The sequence below is a fragment of the Stegostoma tigrinum genome, chromosome 28, assembly GCF_030684315.1.
Source record: "Stegostoma tigrinum isolate sSteTig4 chromosome 28, sSteTig4.hap1, whole genome shotgun sequence".
NCBI classification, from domain to species: Eukaryota; Metazoa; Chordata; class Chondrichthyes; order Orectolobiformes; family Stegostomatidae; genus Stegostoma; species Stegostoma tigrinum.
Window position 1 is genome coordinate 10,809,771 of NC_081381.1, and position 24,607 is coordinate 10,834,377.

Below are 24,607 nucleotides of genomic sequence, written 5' to 3' on the forward strand. Positions count from 1 at the left end.
TGTTTCCGTAATGACTCATTTTGCAACTAAAATTTCACAAATAAGAGCTAACATCTAAAATATGACACACTAAGTCAGGGAGCAGTCTCCCAACAATTTAACAATTGAATTATTGTTTAGATTTAGATGAATATTTAGTGGCTTATTTTGACGTGAGAGACTACATTTCACCTCATTAGCTCAGTGACTGGGAAGGTTCTTATTTGAAGTTGGCACAATAGTGTTTTTTGCTCCATAGTGAATTTTTTAGTTTGGTATTTTTCTAATATTCTCTAAACGTTCATTTTAATTTGGTGGAGGTTTGTTGACCTCATTGGTCTTTGCATGAGCTATCCTGTGATAGCAGCAAGCAACAAACTGCCTCACTGCTGGACATCTGTCCCTTCATAACTGTGAGGATTCTGTTGTCTAGCCCTCACCAAGACCACCACCCACATTGGTAAAGAAACTAACGATACTGTAAAAATAAACACTCTGCAAAGCTGCTTTTTATTTCTGCACATTTTGTGCTGATGAGGTTGAAGTTTATTTACTTTGGGGAGTGAACCATGTGGAATGTTAGTCAGACGGGTTTCAGAACAAGAGACAATCTTCAGCCTCTAACAACTTTGTGTCCGTTTGGTGACTGAGGAGCCCCTCCCCAGGTTTGATCCAGTTTCCACAGTTTTGAATATCTGAGGGAGGAGACTGAGTTTGAGGTGCTGCTGTTTTGTCCTGAGTATGTGTAGATCTCTGCTCTAACTGGCATCATAACAAAGACTTTAACACTGGCTGAAAAATGTTTCTGGAACTGAAGTGATTAGGGATTTTTCAGTTGCGTGTTTATGATTTATATTTGAATGAACACCATATGTGTAACATTTGGATTACACCTTGCTGTTGAAATGTCACTAGTTTATTTGTCACTGTTTCTTGCCCTGGAGAAGGTGGTGGTGAGCTGCCGCCTTGAACCAATGCAGTCCTTGTGCTGTAGGGAGACCCACAAGACACTAAGGGCGGGGGGGGGGGGGGGGTAGGGGGGGGGTAGGGGGGGTGGGGGGTAGGGGGGGGTAGGGGGGGTGGGGTGTGAAATCCCAGCATTTTGACTGAGCAATAATGAGGAACAGTGACTGTAGTTTCGAGTCAGGATGGTGTGTGTCTGGGAAGTAATCTTAAATCTTTTGTTCTTCTGTGGTGGAGGTCACAGATTTGGAAGAAGCTGATGAAGGAGCCTTGGCAAATTGTTGTAGTGCATCTTGTAGGTGGCGCACACTCCTATTGTGCTTCAGTTGTTGGAATGAGTGTTTAAGGTGGTAAATGCATTGTGGGATATGTTCTGGATGGTGTCGAGCTTCTCGAATGTTGTTGGAGCTGCACTTATTCTGTAAGCTTCAGTCGTAAGCTTCAGATACTTCAACCCCAAGATCCTTCATATAGACCTCCTCTGGACCCCCTCCAGGACTAGCACCATCCTTCTGTAGGTACAAGCCCAAAACTGCTCAAAGTATTCCAAACATATCTCACCAGAGCCTCATATAGCCTCAGCAGTACGTCTCTGGGGAATGGGGAGTATTCCCTTTCACTCCTGACTTGCACCTTGTAGAAGGTGGACTTTGGGGAATCAGGATGTGAGTTACTAGCTGTGGCATTCCAGCCTCTGAACTGCTCCTGGATCCAAAATTTCTGGTCATTGGTGACCCCAGGAAGTTAATGCAAGTACAGTGAATTTGTTACTGATATTCCAGAGACCTGGAACAGCATCTTGTACAACAATGATCTTAACTGATCTAGTTTCATTGTTGGAAACTCTAATGCAATTATTAGGTTAGTTACAACAGGTTTGGTCATCTTTGGTACAAATTTAAATTCACTGTTTGATTTTGTGGGAAGAATGGATTTGCAACAAATAATGAAATATTTTCTTCAACTACAGCAGTCTTTATTTGTTCTTCCATTAGCCCATAACATACAGGAGCAGAATTAGGCTATTCAGCCCATCGAATCTGCAGTGCCATTCAATTGTGGCTGATATGCTGCTCAACTGTATTCTTCTGCCTTCTTCCCATAACCTTTGATCCCCATGCTAATCAAGAACCTATCCATCTGTCTTTAATACACTGAACGACTTGGCCTGCATATTCCTCTGCAATAATGACACACTAAGACAGATTCACCAAGCTTTGGCTGAAGAAATTCCTCCTCATCTCAGTCCTAGTGTTTCCTACTAGCGTAAATATCTTCTCAGCATCCACAATATCCAGGAATCTCCGTATTCTGCATGTTTCAATCATAAGCTTCAGTCACTCAACCCCCAGATCATTCTTGTAAACCTCCCCAGACCCCCTCCAAGAGCAGCCCATCCCACCTTTAGATACAGCACCCAAAGTTGCTCTCAATAATCCAAATGTGGTCTGACCAGAGCCTTATACAGCCTCAGCAGGACATTCCCACTCTTGCCTTCTAACCCTCTTGAAATTAATGCCAACTTTGCATTTGCCTTCGTAATTGTCAATTGAAGCTGCGTGTGCTTTTGTTCTTCAAATTTCAAAAACCTTTCCCCCTTTAGAAAATAGTCTGTGCCTCTTTGTACATGTTGTTTGGGTAAAAACAACCTCTCACTTTCCCACACTGTAATCCATCTGCCACTCCTTTGCCGACTGTCCAAGCCTCTCTGCAGCCTCACCGTTTTCTTAATGCTACCTGCCCCACCACCTATCTGTGTGTCATTCCCCTAAAATCTTCTGGATGTGACCTTTTTTTTTAAGCTGAGCTGAACTGCTTTAGGCACAGCTGCCTGGCTTCTGCTGCTAGCCAGTGAGAATGGAGATTGACTGCTGCTGATGTGCTGTGTTGTAGATCCAGCAGTGCCAGAGGAGCAGCCAGGACATTGGCAGGAGAGAGAAGCTGGACACAGCCGTTGAGAAAGGGCCCTTGGAGAAAGCTGCAGCTCAGACAGCCCCTCAGTCCTCTACGTGCTTAATAACGTCCGATCAGAAGAAAACTGAATCCACCAAGTCTGTAACACAAGGTGAGAGATTGTGGGCAGATTCCTTCTCCTGAGTACATGAATTCTCAGGATTTATGAAGGATGTTTCTGGGAAGCACATGATCGTGGGAAAGAGGAAACATAACTGGATTCTGTGAGTAAAATCCAGTGAGACTGTGTGTTTGCTATAATTGTTGCAGCATGATTTTTATGGGATTGTTTGCATGGGCTGGAGAAGTGCAGTCGTTCCTCAATGAATTTGTCAGTGTAGCACTAAGTTCTCGGATTAGAAACTGCAGCTTTCACTTCTGGCCTGATTCTGTCCATTCTAACTGGCCATTATTGGATGGGAGCCATTGGTGCAGTGGTAATCTCGCTTTACTAGTAATATAGAACCCTAGTCTCCTATCGGGAGATCTGAGTTCACATCTCACCCTGACAGACTCTGAAATTTGAAATCAGTTAAAAAGCTAGTCTAATTGAAACCACTGATGTCAAAACCCATCTGGTTCACTAATATCCTTTTAGGGAAGGAAATCTGCCGTCCTTACCTGGTCTGGCCTACATGTGACTCCAAACCCACAGAAATGTGGTTGACTCTTAACAACCCCTTTTGGGTAATTAGGGATGGTCAGTAAATGTTGGACTGTCCAGTGATGTCCACACCTCAAGAAAGGAATTGAAACAAAAGCTAGGAAAGGAACAAAGTCAGCCTAGGCTTGTGATGCAGATTGGTGTGTGGTGATCCCAGCTGATGTATGACTGTTGGGAGAGTGAGAAGATTATTTGTGGACATGCCTTACGCACTAGCATTGCTCATCTCTGCTGTCACTGTTACAGCTCCTTGGACACAGTGTTGCCGCACAGTAAAATGCATGAGAGATTTTTAAGTATCCTGTAGGGAGTTGAAGTCCCAATAATTGGATCTATCCCACCCAGACAGGTCTCTGCTTCTTTCCTATTAGGCCTTGTCTTTGTCCTGATCTGAAGGTATAGACTAGTCTGGCCACAGCTTCACAGATGTTGAAGCTTTGCCTGATTTCGTTGCCAAATAGCGACAGTGGAGCAAACCCCAGGCTGACTTTAGTCAAATGTTTTATACAACACTTTCTGAAAGAACTCACATGGCCTTTGGAGGTAGACCCTTGGCTGAGCTTCCAGACAGACCCAGATCCACCGTGAGCGCCTCTATCAGGGTCACATAGCTCAGCCACCCCCCCCCCCCCCCCCCCCCTCTCTCAGGTCTGGTAAATGTCATACAGACCTGGGATTGAAAAAAACCAGTGGTGGGTGGCTCAGTGCATCATGGAGAAATATGCATCATGCTCAGCCTTTACATGGAGAAATATCAGGCCAGAACCGGTATTGTTTACATCAAACACTATTCACCTCACAGTTTGAAATACAAACTGAGAGAACTGGAGAAACTCGGCAGCTCTGGCAGAGAGAAACAGGTCAGAGCTCAGTGACAACTGCTCAGAACTGAAGTGGGGGGAATAAAGTGATGGGTTTGACTGTGGAAAAAGATGAGGAGGAGCCAGTGGGACAGAAAGAAAGGTCAGGCATGGTTAGAGGGACATTAGAGATCCCACAGGCAGTGTAGGCAAAAACAAACTGAGTTATAATATCTATTGAGAAATAAATCTCAAGGGGAGGTGTTAATAACACAATGTAGGTCAGCTCAGCTTCAAGTGAAAGCACGGAAACCAGACAGAGGCAGGGGAGAAGCACTGTAACAGAATAGAGGTCAGTATCCCTGGTCTGAAGATGTTAAATTCACTCTGGAGTCCTGAAAAGGGTCTGAGTGGGAAAATGAGATGCAGTCCCTGCAGCTTGTGTTAGGTTTTGCTGGAACACTGCAGCAGGCTGAGTACAGAAATGTTCATCTGAAAGGAGATAATGGGAACTGCAGATGCTGGAGATTCCAAGATAATAAAATGTGAGGCTGGATGAACACAGCAGGCCAAGCAGCATCTCAGGAGCACAAAAGCTGACGTTTCGGGCCTAGACCCTTCATCAGAGAGGGGGATGGGGGGGAGGGAACTGGAATAAATAGGGAGAGAGGGGGAGGCGGACCGAAGATGGAGAGAAAAGAAGATAGGTGGAGAGAGTGTAGGTGGGGAGGTAGGGAGGGGATAGGTCAGTCCAGGGAAGACTGACAGGTCAAGGAGGTGGGATGAGGTTAGTAGGTAGCGGGGGGTGCGGCTTGGGGTGGGAGGAAGGGATGGGTGAGAGGAAGAACCGGTTAGGGAGGCAGAGACAGGTTGGACTGGTTTTGGGATGCAGTGGGTGGGGGGGAAGAGCTGGGCTGGTTGTGTGGTGCAGTGGGGGGAGGGGACGAACTGGGCTGGTTGAGGGATGCAGTAGGGGAAGGGGAGATTTTGAAACTGGTGAAGTCCACATTGATACCATATGGCTGCAGGGTTCCCAGGCGGAATATGAGTTGCTGTTCCTGCAACCTTCGGGTGGCATCATTGTGGCACCTTCCTGGACACCTCAGTCTCCATCTCAGGCAACCAGCTTGTAACTGATGTCCATTTCAAGCCCACCGACTCCCACAGCTGCCTAGAATACACCTCCTCCCACCCACCCTCCTGCAAAAATTCCATCCCCTATTCCCAATTCCTCCGCCTCCGCCGCATCTGCTCCCACGACAAGACATTCCACTCCCGCACATCCCAGATGTCCAAGTTCTTTAAGGACCGCAACTTTCCCCCCACGGTGATCGAGAACGCCCTTGACCGCGTCTCCTGCATTTCCCGCAACACATCCCTCACACCCCGCCCCCGCCACAACCGCCCCAAGAGGATCCCCCTCGTTCTCACACACCACCCTACCAACCTCCGGATACAACGCATTATCCTCCGACACTTCCGCCATTTACAATCCGACCCCACCACCCAAGACATTTTTCCATCCCCTCCCCTATCTGCTTTCCGGAGAGACCACTCTCTCCGTGACTCCCTTGTTCGCTCCACACTGCCCTCCAACCCCACCACACCCGGCACCTTCCCCTGCAACTGCAGGAAATGCTACACTTGTCCCCACACCTCCTCCCTCACCCCCATCCCAGGCCCCAAGATGACATTCCACATCAAGCAGAGGTTCACCTGCACATCTGCCAATGTGGTATACTGCATCCACTGTACCCGGTGCGGCTTCCTCTACATTGGGGAAACCAAGCGGAGGCTTGGGGACCGCTTTGCAGAACACCTCCGCTCAGTTCGCAAAAAACAACTGCACCTCCCAGTCGCAAACCATTTCCACTCCCCCTCCCATTCTCTTGATGACATGTCCATCATGGGCCTCCTGCACTGCCACAATGATGCCACCCGAAGGTTGCAGGAACAGCAACTCATATTCCGCCTGGGAACCCTGCAGCCATATGGTATCAATGTGGACTTCACCAGTTTCAAAATCTCCCCTTCCCCTACTGCATCCCTCAACCAGCCCAGTTCGTCCCCTCCCCCCACTGCACCACACAACCAGCCCAGCTCTTTTTCCCCCCCCCCCACCCCCCACTGCATCCCAAAACCAGTCCAACCTGTCTCTGCCTCCCTAACCGGTTCTTCCTCTCACCCAACCCTTCCTCCCACCCCAAGCCGCACCCCCCGCTACCTACTAACCTCATCCCACCTCCTTGACCTGTCCGTCTTCCCTGGACTGACCTATCCCCTCCCTACCTCCCCACCTACACTCTCTCCACCTATCTTCTTTACTCTCCATCTTCGGTCCGCCTCCCCCTCTCTCCCTATTTATTCCAGTTCCCTCCCCCCATCCCCCTCTCTGATGAAGGGTCTAGGCCCGAAACGTCAGCTTTTGTGCTCCTGAGATGCTGCTTGGCCTGCTGTGTTCATCCAGCCTCACATTTTATTATCTTCATCTGAAAGGAGGCTGGTTTATTGGAACAGGGCAGATTGGACATTGATAGTGGACTTGTGTTTACATTTTTGTCAGTAATTTATACAAGTGACTATTTGGTATTAGATTAGCTTTTATTGTCACGTACCTGAGTACAGGAGTACAGTGAAAAGTGTACAGAGGCTGTTCCTCTCCGGCACCATCTTGGAATACAACAGTTAGAATTAAAAACAAGCCACAATTAAACAAACAAAACCAAAAGGTGAAGAAAACGTCCTCATCACCCTCTGGATGAGTCTCGAGCTGGGCTCACCAATGCTGCCTACAGATTGCCTGAGTATCGGACAGAATCAATACATGTGGGAAAACGTACTCTCCCTTTTCCTGAGATTGTTACTTTTTGTTAAATTCAGGAAATCTGGGAATGTGACAGCTGTAGTTGCAATCCCTGACCAGTAGGGATAAGCTGTACACACTGTTGCTGGTTAGGTTCCTGTGCCCATTCCTGCTCCCCAATGGGGCTAAGGAAGAGACACTGCATGATTGAAGTTGCCTCCACAGGAGTGCGAGCGTACGGAACAATAGCCAGCAGCATCTACTCGGGCCTCTGCATCCCAGGGGAAGCCACGCTCGGCCGGCTGCTGTGAGAAATCTCTTTGTGCAGCACGTAGTCTATTGTTAGTTACACAGGAAGACAGTCAGCACTGTCATCATCAAGAATTAATATTCACATATAGACAGGAAGCTTCATTATTTCAGAACCTTCCTGATGAGTTGTGTGCAGGGTAGTGTAAGAGAGGGGGCTAATTGTCTCTTTGTGTGCGTTGGAATCACTCGTCGTCTTTGTGATCGTTTAAAGCTGTTGCCCTTGACGACAGCATGGGATGTTTGTTGGTCTACAGGACAACCTGAGACTTAAATGGGTTCATTGGCATAGTGTGGCACCAGTTCACATCTCTCAACCCCTCTCCACCTGCTCCTCTTTCCCCCACCTTGTTGTCCTGTGTGTAAACAGTCTCCTGTACTCCTGTGGCAACTGAGCCTGAGTTGATATTCTCAGAAGCTCCACAACATCAGATATGATCAAATGGTGGAACAGACTCGATGGGCTGAATAGCCTAATTCTGCTTTGTTTTCTGGTCTTACCCAGAGCCATGCCACATGCAGCAATGGAATAAGATTGTTCTCTCCGGTGAGTATATTCTGCCGTGTGTAGAGGTTAGTCAGGTGCCAGTGAGAATTTGGTGGTTCCTCTCAGTCAGGATCAGATGTAAGCAGCAGGTTATCCAACAATTGCCTGCACATGAGAACAGTTTTGAAATCTACCCCACTCTCTGCTTCCTGAGGTTCCGATAATTGCCTGTGGGTGATATATTTGCAGTTTGTTGGAAGGACATAGAAAGCATAGATTTCTCGGGTAATAACATCAGCTTTCTAACTGCTCCATTAGGCAACAAAGCTTTTAGAAAATGTAATTAACAAGATTAGATCATGAAAAATGCTGTGAAAGCCTAAGAAACAAGAAGCTTGCATTGCTTCATCAGCTAGCCTGTTCAGTAACAACTACACATACAGTACATTTACAGCATTGCTGTAGTTTAATGGCTGAACCATCCAGTAACTAAGTTCCATTCTTAAAAAGATCACAGCAGACTCAAAACATTAATTCTCCCTGTCTCCACAGAGGCTTGCTGACCTTCTGGGTTTCTCCAGCACTCTATTTTCATTCACTTAGCCTGTTGGTTTTGATTAGTGTCTTTGATTCAGTTGGGCAGTAACAGTACATGCATGTGATGTGCATAATTTTTCCACAAGAACACCAGAAATAGGAACAGAGCAGACCATTCAGCCCATTGATCCAACTCCACTATTCAACAGGATCGTGGCCGATCATCTGCCCTATCTGTACTTTCCCACTCCCCACTTCCCCCGATATTCTGAAACATCTATCTATTTTGGTCACTGTTTCAACATCTGCAGCTGTTTCAGATAGAAAATTCCAAAGGATATGTTGGCTTTCATCTCTCAGCATTCTGTAAATTCCAGAACAAGGCAGCAAACATTCGATCAACACAGGAGGGAGATAAAATTGAGAATCTAGATCTGTTAGCTCAATGTCAATCTTGGAGAAAATACTAGAATCATATTAATATAAGATGCTAAAAGGGGCTGATGAAGTAGACATAGAAAGAATGTGTTCTATTGTGAGACAATCTAGAATGAGAGGTTGTAGTTTTTGGATGAGATGTAGCAGATTTCAAACAGACGTGGAGGAATTATTCTTCTCAAAAGGGTAGTGTATCTGTGGAATTCTCTGAGTGCAGGGTAGATTTGAGGGGGAGATAGACAGATTTTTAATTAGCAATGGGTTGAAAGATTACGGAGTGTGGGAAGGAAAGGGGAGTTGAGGCTGAGATGAGATCAGCCATGATTGTATCAAATGGTGGAGTAGATTTGAGGGGCTGAATGGTCTCCTCCTAGTTCTTGTGTTCCACTAGAAATGTGGTGGCAGTGGTCTTATTTAGAAAAATATCAGAATATGTTTTGGAAGAGTTAATGCAAAGTTCTGAAAGAGAACACGTGTCAGCAAATGACCTGGCTTCAGACTTTTGTGCAACCTTGTTCCAAACATGAAAACAATGAGCTGAGCTGGAGGTGAGGTGAGAGCAACTGCCATTGATGTCGAGGCAACATTTGACAGCGTGGCATCAAAGAGCAAATGTAAACAGTGAGGGAGAGGTTACAGTAAGAGAGAGCTGGCCAGAAATATAAAAACACATGCTAAGAGTTTCTCCAAGTATTTGAAAAGAAAAAGAGCAGGCAAAGTAAAGGTGTGGTTTGTGGCTCAGTGGTTAGCCCTGCTGCCTTAGAGCACCAGGGACCGGGTTCGATTTTACCTTTGGGCAACTGTCTGTGTGGAGTTTGTACATTCTCCCCGTGTCTGTGTGGAGTTTGTACATTCTCCCCGTGTCTGTGTGGAGTTTGTACATTCTCCCCGTGCCTGTGTGGAGTTTGTACATTCTCCCCGTGTCGGTGTGGAGTTTGTACATTCTCCCCGTGTCGGTGTGGAGTTTGTACATTCTCCCCGTGTCGGTGTGGAGTTTGTACATTCTCCCCGTGTCGGTGTGGAGTTTGTACATTCTCCCCGTGTCGGTGTGGAGTTTGTACATTCTCCCCGTGTCGGTGTGGAGTTTGTACATTCTCCCCGTGCCGGTGTGGAGTTTGTACATTCTCCCCGTGCCGGTGTGGAGTTTGTACATTCTCCCCGTGCCGGTGTGGAGTTTGTACATTCTCCCCGTGCCGGTGTGGAGTTTGTACATTCTCCCCGTGCCGGTGTGGAGTTTGTACATTCTCCCCGTGCCGGTGTGGAGTTTGTACATTCTCCCCGTGCCGGTGTGGAGTTTGTACATTTTCCCCGTGTCTGTGTGGGTTTCCTCCGGGTGCTCCAGTTTGCTCCCACAGTCCAAAGATGTGCAGGTTAGGGTGGATTAGCCATGCTAAATTGCCCATAGTACCCAGGGATGTGCAGGCTCTATGGATTAAACATGGGAAATGCAGGTTACAGAGTTGGTGGGTGAGTCTGGGTGGGATGCTCTTCAGTGGGTCGGTGTGGACTCGATGGGCTGAAAGGCCTGCTTCCACACTGTAGGGAGTGTATGAATGTTGGAACACTGGAGAACAAATCTGAGGAATTACTGGAAATGTGGAAATGGCAGATTAACTGATCACATTTTGTCCACCTTCACTGCAGAGAATTCAAATAATATAACGTCCCAGGCATAATTGTGAATCATGAGGTGTAGGGAATAGTGGGGATGAACTAGAAATGATTACAATGGTCAGGGTAAGAGGACTGAGGAAACTATTTTTGGAACAAGAAGCTGAGAAGTCTCCAGATCCTGGTGGACTTTGCTCCAGGGTATGGAAAGAAGTGGCTGCTCAGATAGTAGATGCATTGGTTTCAATTTTCCAAAATTTCCTAAATCCTGGAACAGTCCCATCTCATTGGAAAATAGCAAATGTGACTTCAAGAGATTAGGAAAAAGAAAGCAGGAAATGACAGGCCACCTAGCCTGACATCAGGGAAAATGCTCGAATTTTATTAAGGAGGAAGTGCTAGGGAACAGAAAACTGGGTACAACCAGTAGCATCAACATGGTTTAGTGAAAGGGAAATCACGTTTGACAAATTTATTGGCGGTCCTTGAAGTTTATAAACAATATGCATAAAGGGGAATATGTAGATGGGTCCTTAAATTTTCAGGAGGCATTTGACAAAGTTCTACATCAAAGGATTCTACACAAAGTGAAAACCCATGGTGTAGAAGTAAGCATAGATTGAGGTTTGATTAGCTAACTGGATACAGAGCAGAGCAATGTCTGTAATTTTCTGGTTGGCAGGATGTAACAGGTGGAGTGCTGCAGGATCCATATTGACGCTACTGTTGTTTCCACTCTATTATTGCCTTGGATAAAGGGACTGAAGATATAGTGGCTAAATTTGCTGATGACAGAAAAAATAGGCAAGAGAATAATTGTGAAGTGCACATAAGGAAGCTACAAAGAGATAAAGACCAGCAAAGTGACTGGGCAAAAAATAAAATTAAGGAGAAACAAGAAAATATGAACTTTGGTTGGATGAGCAGGAAAGCAAGAGGTGTTGAGGGGTAAAGCTTAGATTCCATCTGTTGGACATGGTCATTGTGTATTATCAGTCCAAGCCTGGATATTGTCCAGATCTTGCTGCATTTGGACATGGACTCCTTCAATTTCTGAGGCGTTATGAATGATGCTGAACATTCCCACTTCTGACCTTTATGATGTAGGGAAGATCATTGATAAGCAGCTGAAGATGGTGGCACCCCCCTGAGGAACACCTGCAGAGATATCCTCCAAGCTGAGATGACTGACCACTAATGACCACAATCATCTTCCTACTTTCTAGGTATGACCCCGATCAGTTGGGAGCTTTCCCTGATTCATATTGACTTCCACTTTGGACCTTTGCATGTTAGCTAAGAGCAGGAGTAAACTATTCAGCCCCTCGAGGCTGTTCTGCCATTCAGTATGATCGTTCCTCCTCCTAGTTTCTCCTGCCAATGTACAGACCCTCCGAGGTCCAAACGCAGCAGCAAAAACTTCTGGAATTGGAAGTCGGTGGATCTTTGTGCTGATCAGTGTGCAAGGGCCATCCAAGTAGCTCCCTAGTTCTTCATCTCTAGTTTATGACCCTCCACTCCATCACTCCAGGGAAGAGAGATACCTTTCAATCCTCAGAAAAATAATTTCTTCATGTCAGCCTTAAATGTTGTCACTACAAGAGCAAGTCAGAAGATAGGAATACTGCAATGAGTAGCTCACCACCCGAGTTCCCATCCTGAAGCCTTCCCAATATCTATGAAACACAGGTCACAACATCACCTTTACCTTGCAGGCAAAATTCTCGGATTGGACTCCAGATGTAAACTTTTGTTTAAAATTGACCTAATTGAGCAACTAACAGTGAGTTTAATTTTCTTTTTGGACAGTATGACATTCACGGAAGTCTTATTTTTTAATAGCTTCCTGTTTTCCTTATTTGGACAGCTACTATAAATCTAAGTATACTGACTGTGATGAAATATTTGCTGGATGAGTACAGCTCCAAAGCTCAAGAAGTTTGACACCATCCAGGACAAAGCAGCCCACTTGATTGGCACCACATTCACACTCCCCACCGTCAACGCTCCGCAGCAGCAGTGTGTAATATCCACAAGATGCACTGAAGAAATTTTCCAGAAATCTTTTAGACAGTACCTTCTAAACGCATGACCACTTCCATCTAGAAGGTCAAGGGCAACAGGCGCATGGAACTCCGCCACTTGCAAGTTCCCCTCCAAGCCATTTACTGTCCTGATTTGGAAATCTTTACAAGAGTAAAGAGGTCGTCTTGCAATTACGTGGGACATCAGTGAGGCCAAATCTGGAGTATTAGTTTTGGTCTCCTTGCCTCAGGAAGGATGGACTGGTCTTGGAAGGAGTCCAACAAAGGTTGGCTTGCCTGATTTTTGGAATAGTTGTGTGGTATTGTATTCCCTAGAGTACAGCATAGAGGAATAAGGGGTAATTTAATTGCAACATATAAAATTCCTGAGGGATTTGACAGGCTAGATTCTGAGAAAATGATTCCCAACGACTGGGGAATCTAGAACCCAGAGTCAGAGTCTCAAAATGATGAATCATCCATTTAGGACTGAGATGATGATGAATCTTTTCAACGCAAAGATTGTGAATCTTTGAAGTTCTCGACCCCAGATTGTTGTGAAGGTCTGGTCATTGAGCATATTCAAAACAGAGATTAATGGACAGTGAGGGAATTCAGTGGGGCTATGGAAATGAAGTAGAACATCAGCAATGATCATATTGAATGGCACAGCAGCCTATTCAATGGGCTGTACCTGCTCCCACCTCTTGCTTTCTCCAGCAAGGTCCCTACAAAACCACATACTGTAGGAAACATAGAAAATAGGTGCGTAGGTAGGCCATTCGGCCCTTTGAGCCTACACCACCATTCAATATGATCGTGGTTGATCATGCAATCTCAGTATTCCGTTCTTGCTTTCTCTCCACATACCCCTTGATCCCTTTGGCTGCAAGGGCCACGTTCAGCTCCCTTTTGAAAATATCGATGATCTGATTCCACAGGGTCACAACTCTGAGTGAAGAAATTCTTCCTTATCTCGGTCCTGAATGGCTTACCCCTTTATTCTTAGACTGTGATCCCTAGTTTTGAACTTCCCAGACATCAGGAACATTCTTCCCACATCGAGCCTGTCTAGTCTCACCAGGGTTTTGTTTCTCTCTTCCCCTCCCCCCCCCCCCCACCCCGCCCCGGCCCCCATTCTTCTAAACACCAGTGAGTACAAGCCCAGTCGTTCCAGTCTATCCTTGTACATCAGCCCTGCCATCCTGGGAATCTGTCTGGTGAACCTTCACTGGACTCCTTTAGTAGCGAGAATGTCCCTCCTCGCATTGGTGAAGAAGGCTTTACAGGATGCTTGCCTTTGTTATCCAGGGCATAGAATATAGGTGCAAGTAGGTCTTTGTACAACTTTACCAAACACTGGTTAGGCCACGGATGGAATACTGTATGCAGTCTGGTCTCTGCACCAGAAGAGAGGTGTGATTGCACTGGAGAAGGTGCAGAGGAGGCTCACCAGGATATTGCCTGGGATGAAACCTCTGTTATGAGGAGACATTGGATTGGCTATCTTTGTTTTCCTTGGAGCAGAGGAGGCTGAGGGGAGGATCTGATTTGAGGTATACACAATTGTGAGAGGCATAGAGTAGATTGTGAGAATCTCATCCCCATGATGGACATGCCTGAGACCAGAGAGCATAAGTTTATGGTGAGGAGTAAATGGTTTACAAAGGATCTGAGGGAAAGGGTTTTTAACCCAGGGGGTACTTGCGTTTGCCACAGTCTCTGGCACTCTTGCAACATTGAAGAAACATCTGGACAAGCATTTAAAATGCCAGACTACAGTCAGCTACAGACCAAGTGTGGGTAAATAGGATTAGAATACTTTAGTGTTTGTCGGTCAGCATAGAAATGACAGGCAGAAGGGCCTGTTTCTATGCTGTAAGACTCCAGTTGCCCTTGAGAAGGTGGTGATCAGCTGCCTCCGTAAACCACAGCAGACCACCTGCCTGCGGTTAACCAACAATCACTTTTTGGGGGAATTCCAACATTTTGATCCAGTGATAGTGAAGGAAAGGCCACATATTTCCAAGTCAGGATCGTGAGTGCCTCGGAGGGGAACTGGCAGGGGGTGGTGTTTCTGTGTATGCCCTCATCCCTCCAGATGGAAATGGTCTTGGGTTTGGAAGATGCTGTCTGTGGATGTTTGGTCAAATTTGCTCAGTAACAACAAATTTGCTGTGAATTCGTTCTTATATAGAAAAATACCAGCAGAGTCTAGGTTTGTGTGAATTGGGTTTCCTCGGGACTTTTTTTTTAAAAAGGGGCAATGTCGGTGTGGTTTTAGTAGCAATTATGAAAGTCATAAAATCTAAGCAATGCTTGGTAAGTTTGTGTGCCTTGTTCAATAGCTGCACTGATTCCAACATTGCTGTGGTATCTCAGTGTCAATTCCCACTTCTCAGACTGGACTGATCTGATCTTAATGCACTTTGCATCGATGTACCCTCACCATCTGGTGCTGTGTGTATTCCCATTTCGTTCTTTTCCTTGTTTGCCTTCTCTCTCTCTTCATCCTGGAAGTAGGGACTCCAACTGAGCTCCGAGTCCCAAGCTGCCTGTTGCTTTCTGAGAAAGGGGCCAGTCTCTGACCTGTGCTGAGATGGTGAGTGAGCATTCTGAAGTTTGACGGTAAAGAGGCTACAGAGGGAAATCATTGGCCTTGTCCAACCGTAGCTCTCAGCACAGTCCATCTGCTGCACACCAGCACATACAATCATGCAAACAGCGTTGCTCCCAAAACCCACTCTCACCTACATTCTCTCTGTGCTCACAACAGGTGATACACTACACAAACACACTCTGTAATATGAATCCCCCCCCCAATGTCAATCCAGAGCAGCATCGCAAACTGATTGTTCCCTGACCTCAGGTCAGGAACTGTGAAGCAGTTCAGTTAGAAGTTTAAGAAATTAATTTGGTGTGCAGTGAGCTGATGATTAAACGTGTCTTGCCAAGGTTCTGTTTTAATGCCTGTCTATGAAGGTTGTGTTGGTTAAAGGAGGAAATGCAGTGTTTTGGTTGCAGTATTCCGCTGGGCTTAATAGACAAAGCCCAAACCGAATCCTGTACTCGCCAGACACAGACACACACACACACACAGACTCTCTCTCACACACACACACACACACACACACACACACACACACACACTCTCTCACACACAGAGACACACACAGAGCGTGTTTCCAGCTGGGCACTCCGAGATGCTGGTCATCACGTCTGTCTCATCTCGCACCATCTGTACAGTAAACCGAGTGTGCAGACAATGGCCTGTCGCCTGCACTTATTCTTCCAACAGAAAAGAGAATCTGTTGCAGCAAATCTGTTTTGTCTGATTTTTAAAGCTTTGTGGTTTGCGGCAGTGCTGGTGGGAGATCAATGGGAGAGGGTGGGGAATTGGTGGTTTATTGAGGGGGTGGGGGGGTGGTGTCGAAGATTCGATTCACTGTCAGCCAGGAGGCGTGAATGGTCTTGGAGTTGCACCTTTTGGCGCTGCTTTCCCTTTTGGGACCATCGCTTGCTTCCTTGCCTGTGTCGAATGAGCATTATTGTCTGCCGTGCTTTGATTTGTAAATCAACTAACAGAGCAAGTGCAGAAACTAACTACCAGCTGCTGCTCGCTTTTCAGTTGGTTCCTCTTTGCAGCCTGTGATTGTAAATTAGTTGCTCGGATAGGACGAAGGGCCTCACCTACACCATCCGCATTGACAGAGAATCAATCTTTCCCCAAAAGGTTTGCACTAATTACAATTAATTTGAGGGGAGGGTACTGTTCAGATTCTCGTCCGTGCACTGTCTTTATATGACCGTGTCCTGATCTGCATACATTTTCTTCGGGAGATTTGTAATTGCTTGTGCGAGCTTCAGCACAAACACCTGTTCTCCAGTACACTGTAAAACCCCACTGGGCTTCTCTTCGACCTCCACTCTTCCTCTCTACACCCCCCCCCCCCCCCTCGCCAAACAAACCTGCTCCGGCAGCACAGGAAGAGGTCACTGTACCTCCAGCCATAGTAGTGGAGGAGCCCAGCACTGTGCCTTCATTTGCATGCAGCTGCGATCACTGGAAGCTGTGCTGCCCAGAGAGAGAGCGGAAGAGAGAAAGGGCCGGCAAACTGCAGGAACAGGGCCATTTCTCCTGGCAGAGGGGAGCAGCCGCATGCATGACGCTGTGTGTTAACCATTCAGCCCGCTTTCAGAGGCGATTGCGTGTGTGTGTGTGGCAGGAAAGAAGGGGAAGGTTTTTACTGCAACAACTTGTCATCATCGTTCCTCTGTCTCTGACAGCAACCGGGACTACAGCTCGCGATTGTTATTTTCTTCCTAAAATAGTAACTGCTGACATTTCCACACTTGGTGACTCAGCAAGATCAAAAAGCCCCTTTTGGTCACTGTGATGTGTGAAACGAGACTTTGTGGTGGATGCATTGATTGGTGCAGCTTTCAGCTTGACTGATCATCTGTGGATGGGCAGATTGTATCTGGGTCGGACTGGCCTGCACTGAGGCTAAGCAAACTGCCAGCTCGGTTAGTGTCATACAGCAACTTCCTGCAGCTGCTCAATTCAGTTTAAAAACAGCACTACTTAAAAGTTAGCAGCCCCGGCCCTTTTGAATAACTCGCTGTGTGCTGAGACACTGGAGACAGATGGGCATCTTGTGACCTGCTGCAGATCGTGGAATTCGCTGGAAATACTTTATCGTTTTACCAAACGTTGCTGCTGGAAGCTGAAGGAGAGTATTCACTGGAAGGTGTAAAATATGGCTTTTCAGGATCCGCTGATTGTCTGTCTGTTTGTGAAAGAGCTGCACCTGAGAGAATGAAATAAGAAACCGATAAAGAATGATGGGAACAGAGCTGAGCAAGTGAACAAATCCATTGTCACCTTCATACACTCTGGTGAGTTACTGTGTTCACCAAACACCTCCCATGAAAGATTTGTACATTAGTTATGCTCGATATGAGTGGAATATCCAACTCTCTATCAGTTGTGACTCAACTCCTGATCTGGGAATGTGTAGCATTAAAAAGCCGAGGTAGTTAATGTTGATTTTGTTGGGGGGTGATGTAGTAGGTGAAAGTGATGCTGAGGCTGCTTTTTAAAAAAAAAACTTGTGGTGCAGTTATTCTATTTTAGTTTGAAGCAAAGGAGCAATTGTTAGAAATCCTGAAGTGAAGGTGTATGTGTCATTGAACTTATAAATTTGGAGATAATTCTGGTGATTCACTCCATTACTACATAGTGACAGCTTAATGTAAATTTAAGGGAGCATTTCAATATTCCCAATGTCTACCTTGTGTTTTTTTACCTCCAAACAGAATATCTCTGTATGCCTCGCTCTGTCTAAACATCCTGTGATTTGTATGTCCTTGTATCTTTCTGCCTGTTGTGCTCGCAAAACACAAGTTTTCACTGTAGGCAGGTACATGTGACAACAGTAAATCAAATCAAAAGTATGACTCCTGTAACGTGCAATGCACTTTGGGCTTCTGAATGCAGTGGCTGATGTGATCCTCCCTCTAGTCTGAGAGTTCAGTGTGGACCCAAATCATTACCAGATTGGGATCTTGACAGGGACAAATTTGTACCTGGAACATTCTGAATGAACATTAAACTGAGACACTCAGGCACAGTTCACAACTGCAAAGTTTTTTTGTCTGCCTCAAATATATTCAAGATGTTGGCCTTCTGCATTGCCACACAGCTGACAATTGCTGTTTGGCAGCATGGGCAGCATCATGTTTGGAGAATGGCGCAGAGGGACAAGTGAGAACTTTAAATATCTTGCATTTTTATAGCAACCTTTGTCAATCTCTGGGTGTTCCATTACAGCCAATGATGTACGTTGCTGTAGGGAAGTCAGTTTTCCATGTGGGGAGCACAACAACCAGTTTGTATGCAGGAAACTCCAACAAACAGCAATGTAGCACACACTGAACAGAGCATTGTTTCAGGTGGTGTTTGAGGGAAAAATATTTATCAGGGCATCATGGATTCCATGATGGAGAACTCATCTGCTTTTGTAAATACTGCAGTTAATCTGTGCACAGGAAGCTCCTGCTGAGAAATATCCAAGTCAAAATGTTGGTTAGTGTCAAGGCTTTTCTGGTTAGTTTTGTTCCCACGTACTCCAGCCCCTCTGACTCTTCCCCTGCCTATACACACACCCCCAGTCAAATATTACCAAATGAATGCACGAACATCACTTGCTCCCTAGATCCACTCAGTCTCCATTAAACCTGACAGACCTTGCTAAGTAATAGCCCCAGACAGTGTAGAGCGACAGTGTTACTGACCAAGGAGTCTGTATGTGTTGGTCCAGGTCCAGGGAATAATATTAGTCAGGGCCATGGTCACCCTGTTATAGGAGAGAGACAGTTAAACTGGAAAGTGTGTGAAGATTTACAAGGATGTTGCCAGGACTGGTAGGCCTGAGTTATAGGGAGAGGTTGGCCAGGTTAGGACTTTATTCCTTGGAACGTAGGGGAATGAGGGGTGACCTTATTAAAGTGTGCAAAATCATGAGGGACATAGACAGGATGAATGCAAATAGACTTTCTCTCAGGGATGGGGAATTGAAAACTAGAGGGTATAGGTTTGAGGTGAGAGGGTAAAGATTTAAGGAGGACCTGAGGGGCAACTTCCACATGCAGAGAGTGGTGCGTATATGGAATGGGCTGCCAGAGAAAGTGGTTTAGATAGGTACAATAGCAACATTTAAAAAAACATTTTGGATTGTTACATGGATGGGAAAGAATTTTGAGGGATAGGGACCAAATGCGGACAGTTGGAACTAGCTGAGTGGGCACCAGTTTGGGCTGAAGGGCCTGTTTCTATGCTGTATTACTCTGACTCCAACCCTGCTATCAGACCCCCCTGCGTCTACCTGAGCAGGTAAGCTGAGCTTTGACTTAATTTCGAAACTGCTGGAGAAACTTAGCAAGCCTGGCAGCATCTGTGCAGAGAGAAACAGAGTTAACATTTCACGTCCAGTATGATCTGCCGAGTTCCTCCAGCACTTTGTTTTTATTTCAGATTTACAGCATCTGCAGTATCTTGACTTTTGTCTTTGATTTAATACCCTGTCCGAACATTAGCAGTTCTGATTGCCCAATCATCTCCTAGTCATCCACCCCAGATTGTTTGCTCAGGCCCTCAGTCAGGTTTTGAATTTGGAAGCGTTTGTTTCAAGGCAGGAGTGTTGCCAGCTATTGTTTCCGGGATGTTGGTGCAGAGGGTGGGAGGATCTTGAAAGCAGTCAAAGAATCTGGCAAGACCAAAAATGAAGATCTAGTCTGTCTGAATGAGAGTCTCATTGCCTGCTGGAATGGGGAGCAGTGATTGACAAGCCTGTTTCCTTGAGAGTTTGCAGCTGTTTTCTAGCCAGAAGTGAGCTTCATGCAGACCCTGTTGAAACCGGAGGTGAGGCTAACGCAGCAGCTAATGTCAGTAACCTCTGTCCTGGACAGTGGCCAAGCCTCCAGCCCTCTAACAGGGTGCTCACCCTGCTTCCTGCTTCAGCTCATTGCTACTGGACATTCTGGTGAGCCCCATAACCCTTCTGTCATTTTTTAAAATGTGGAGCTGGAGAAGTACAGCAGGTCAGACTGCATCTGAGGAGCAGGCAAGTCAACATTTCGAGTCGAAACGCTTCGTCAGGACGTTATAGCACAAAATGTTTATTTCCCTCTCCTTGGATGCTGTCTGACCTGCTATGCTTTTCCAGCTCCACATTTATTGACTTTAGCTTCCAGCATCTGAAGTCCTTTGTCCCATTCCATCATTCAAGCTCCTTAACTTACCTCCATAACATCTCCTAATTCCACTCTTGCCCCTGCTTTTCTGCTGAAACCCACGTCCATGTCTTATGGCCTCTAGCCTTGACTCCTCCGGAGCACTGCTAGCTGTTCTCCCACTTTCTGCCCTCCCTCGATCTGAGCTCAGCTGCTAACACCACTCAACAAGTCCCACTTTCTCATTCTGCCGTGCTTGCTGACCTCCACTCACCACCTTCTCTTGGTCATAGTCATGCAGCATGGAAACAGACCGTTCCATCCAATCAATCCATGCCAAACATAACTCCAAACTAAATTGATCCCACTTGCCTGTGCTTGGCCCTTATCCCTCCAAACCTTTCCAAACTTATCTAAACTTATCCAAATATGTTTTAAACACTTGTAACTATGTATCCACAACCGCCAATTCCTTTGGAAGTTCATTCTCACAATACGTCAATGTTAAACTCATCATGTTGGTCTCAAATGCCTCTGTGGTCCCAGCTCCCCCTCTCTCTGCAATCTCCTCCAGATTCCCTGTGCTCATCCAAATCTGACCTCTTAAGTGTTCCTGGTTTTAATGTCTGCACCATTGGAGGTGTGCTTTCAATTATCTGGGCCTGAGTTTTGGCATTCCCTTCCTAAACCCTGATCCTGCTGTACCTCACTTTGCTGTCAGGACATTCACCCCACCTGAGATCACTCAGAATCAAAAATGCCAATTGATGATATTCCTGTTCAGCTGGAAGCATCAAAGGCTCTATATGAATGCTAGTTGCTGTTGCCCTGCAGTGATCTGTCCAGCATCTGGGTCCCTGGTATAAGAAAGCAGGGTGTGTGGGGCTTGGCCAATGTGTACCTGTATTGCACTGATGGGATTACACTGCCGCAGTGGACAGTCATTCTGCATTTTGAAGCTTCCGGAGGCCTGAAAGCAGTGTCTTTCCCCCCTGGTCAGCTGCTCACTGAGGTGTTACAGCCACGGGAGTTTTGATCAGGAGGATGGTAGTGATGCTGATTAGAATGTTTGGTTGCAATTAAATTCACCCTGCCCAAGGTAAATACTGTCCCTTTCAAACTGGCTGTGGCCTCTGAGGCTGGTGCTGAAATTCAACTTCTCTGTCTCTCCAGTTGGAGTGAGGTGTCAAAGGAGACATGGAGATCTACAGAAAAAGACCCTTTGGCCCATCAGGTCTGGGCTGGTCAAAAACCATTATCCTAACCCTGTTTCCCAGCACTTGGACTGTAGCCTTGTTTGCCTTGTAAATGCACATCTAAATACTTCTTCAATGTTATGAGCCCTCAGAAAAGAGGGTAAGTAGGTCCAGAGCTGGAGGAGGCACAAATACTCCTTGAGCTGACAACCCTAATTGCGAGGCAGCACAGAAGGATTTTAACCACAAACAAAGATGAAGTTTGCTGCCAGACCTGCTGAGCTACTCCAGCATCTGTGAAGAGAAATCAGTTATTGCTTCGGGCCCGATGACCCTTCCTCAGGAGGATTTTAACCTGGTCTGAGCCCAGCAGGGGAAAGGAACTGCTTGCCACCTGTTAGCAGTGGCACCATTACGAAGCCAGAGTGCTGGTCCCTTTCAAACTGGCTGCGGTCTCCATGAGGCTAGTGCCTAAACCTGTAAACACCTGCACCAGAACAAAGTTACAGCCTTGTGATTGGAGTGGGATTAAACTCCTCATCACTCACCTGGACAAGTGCAGTGACAGCAATACCAGTCAGGAACAGGGACGTAGATACTGCCCAGTCAGCCAGAATAACGCTAGCTACAGATCATGAAGAAACCTGCCCATTCTGACCTTGTATCAGAGATAATGGGAACTGCAGATACTGGAGAATCCAACATAACAAAGTTTGAAGCTGGATGACCACAGCAGGCCAAGCAGCATCTCAGGAGCACAAAAGCTGACGTTTCGGGCCTAGACCCTTCTTCATTTTGCCCTTGTGATCTCTGACGTGTTCCACTTACTCTTATTTTTCCAAATCTGTCTCCAAGTCAAGGGGGCCTGTTAGGTGTTAATGGCAACTGGGGAACAGCCACATCATATCGAAGTATTCTCTCGGACAGCAAACAAGAAGTAAAAACACTGATCTTTTCACTTCTAGCTAAAGTTCAATAAAATCGAAATAAGTTGTTTAAACAAAAAGTAAACATTAAGAATGAAATGTAAATGTCATGAGCAAATGTGGTATTCTGTAAATATGAAACTCGGGTTCTCAAATAGGTACTGACACTGTTCAATAACAATTATGATTCTTTGTATTCGTTCAAAGAACATGGATATCGCTGGCTGGGTCAGCAGTTCTTCCTGAGAAGCTGGTGGTGAGCTGCAGCCTTAAACCGCTACAGTCCATGTGCTGTAGGTTGAGCCACAGTGCCAGCGCCCCGTAACCATTCCCTCTCAGGCGGGTGAAACATTTTTGACAGCAGCACTCTAACTGGTACTGCTAGATAATGGGGAGGGTCACAGTGTAGGTCATGTCGTGGTTGTATAAGACTTAAGTTAGGCTACTTTTGGAGTACTGTTTGCAATTCTAGTTGCCTCACTGCAGGAAGGATGTGGAGGCTTTGGAGAGGGTGAAAAAGAAGTTTACTAGGATGCTACCAGGATTTGGAGTGTGTTAGCTATAGGGAGAAGTTGGACAAAATTGGATTGGTTTTGCTAAAACGTCGGAGGTTGAGGAGCGACCTGATAAAAGTAAATAAAATTGAGAGGCATAGTTAGGGTAGATAGTCAGTCGCTTTACCAGGGTGGGAATGCCAGACAGTAGGGAACGTGGGTTTGCCGTGAGAGGGGAGCAAGTTTAAAGGAGATGTGCAAAGAACACGTGTTTTTTCAATGCAGAAGGTATTTGGTGTCTGGAATGTGCTGCCAGGGGGAGGTAGTGGAAGCAGATACAATAGCAATGTTGAAGAAGCATTTAGCCAGACACATGAACAGGCAGGGAGTAGAGGGATAGCGACCATGTACAAGCAGATGGGATTAGTTTAGATAACAAGGTGTAGAGCTGGATGAACACAGCAGGCCATGCAGCAGCATAGGAGCAGGAATGCTGACGTTTCGGGCCTAGACCCTTCGTCAGGAAAAATTGGGCTGAAGGGCGTGTTCTTGTGCTGTTACTGTTCTATGTTCTACATTATCTGATTAACAACCACGGGGCTTATCGTTAATGGGAGATTTCAATGATGGTGATGGTCATTGAATGTCAAGGGGCTGTGTTTCAGCTTCGCACTTGTTGGAGATTGATCATTGCCTGGCATTTTTTTGCGTTGTATTAAAAACCTAGTTACAACTCGGTCAGCAATTTTAGGGGGAGATGGTGGACTAGTAACCAGAGGCTCTCAGTTCTGAGTTCAAATTCCACCATGGCAGCTTGAGTTAACTTAAAAATGACCTGGAATTAAAACAAAAGCAAGTCTGTGTGATGCTCTCATGAAATCATCATTAATTGTCAGAAAAGCTGGTTCACTAATGTCTTTGTTGTGGTTGGTTGGCTTGCCGAACTGTTTTGTTTCTCTGCGGAGCCAACCAACCACAACATCCACAATTCGAGCTACAAATTCACTCTAAAACCTCAGTGACTCTAAGCCTCTTCATGGAACGACATTTTCTGCTCCATTCAGCAGCAACTGCTGATGGGCACCAAAGCCACGTTGCTCAAAAAGAGTGAATAAATACAGTGTGGTTTTTCTCACATGTTTTTATTAGCAGGCCTGAGCTCCAGTTCCATGATTTCCCATTGCAGACTGAGAAGCATGGCGGGTCTAGACACAACAGCCTGAATGGACTGCTTCAACACTGTAACAATTCTGTAAATAGCGCAGCATGTGGGCAAGCACAGTGTGTCTGGCAGGAACTTCTGAATTTCTGTTGATAACTGTGTGCAGCTTCCAGAGGGTGCTATCCCTCTGATGAATGTTTGCTGGTTTCACCTTCCTCACAACTGCAAGATCTGGTCCTCGATGTAGTTTGTGACTTAATGGCATTCCGGAGCACATCAGTTGTAAGAACTAAATATTAGTCATTGTTGTAGCATTGGGAACAGCAACAGCCAACAAGCTCAATTCTTTGGGATTGAGTGTGAATGCATCAGTCTCTTACTTAGGGTCAGAATGAAGAACAGTCTGCTTTCGCATGGTCCCCTCCATTACCAGCTCACTGTATCTAGAAAGTGGGCCAGAATAAATCTCAGCATCATCAGTCAAACCTTTGATTTAGCTCCAGAGAACACCACCATTTATATAGTGT

At 46.0% G+C, this 24,607-nt stretch overlaps 1 protein-coding gene across 16 annotated transcripts in view; it reads left to right on the forward strand.

Moving 5' to 3' along the window:
* LOC125466567 (polyhomeotic-like protein 2) overlaps positions 1-24,607 on the forward strand; it is a 271,012-nt gene that overhangs the window by 224,553 nt on the left and 21,852 nt on the right. For 15 of the 16 annotated variants that reach the window (XM_048561185.2, XM_059638020.1, XM_048561186.2 and 12 more), the window contains one exon: positions 2,836-3,007. In XM_048561185.2, coding sequence (XP_048417142.1) covers positions 2,836-3,007 — 172 coding nt within the window. Of the gene's footprint in view, positions 1-2,835; positions 3,008-16,683; positions 17,468-24,607 lie in introns of those variants that run through there. The other variant, XM_048561199.2, reaches the window with a different exon arrangement.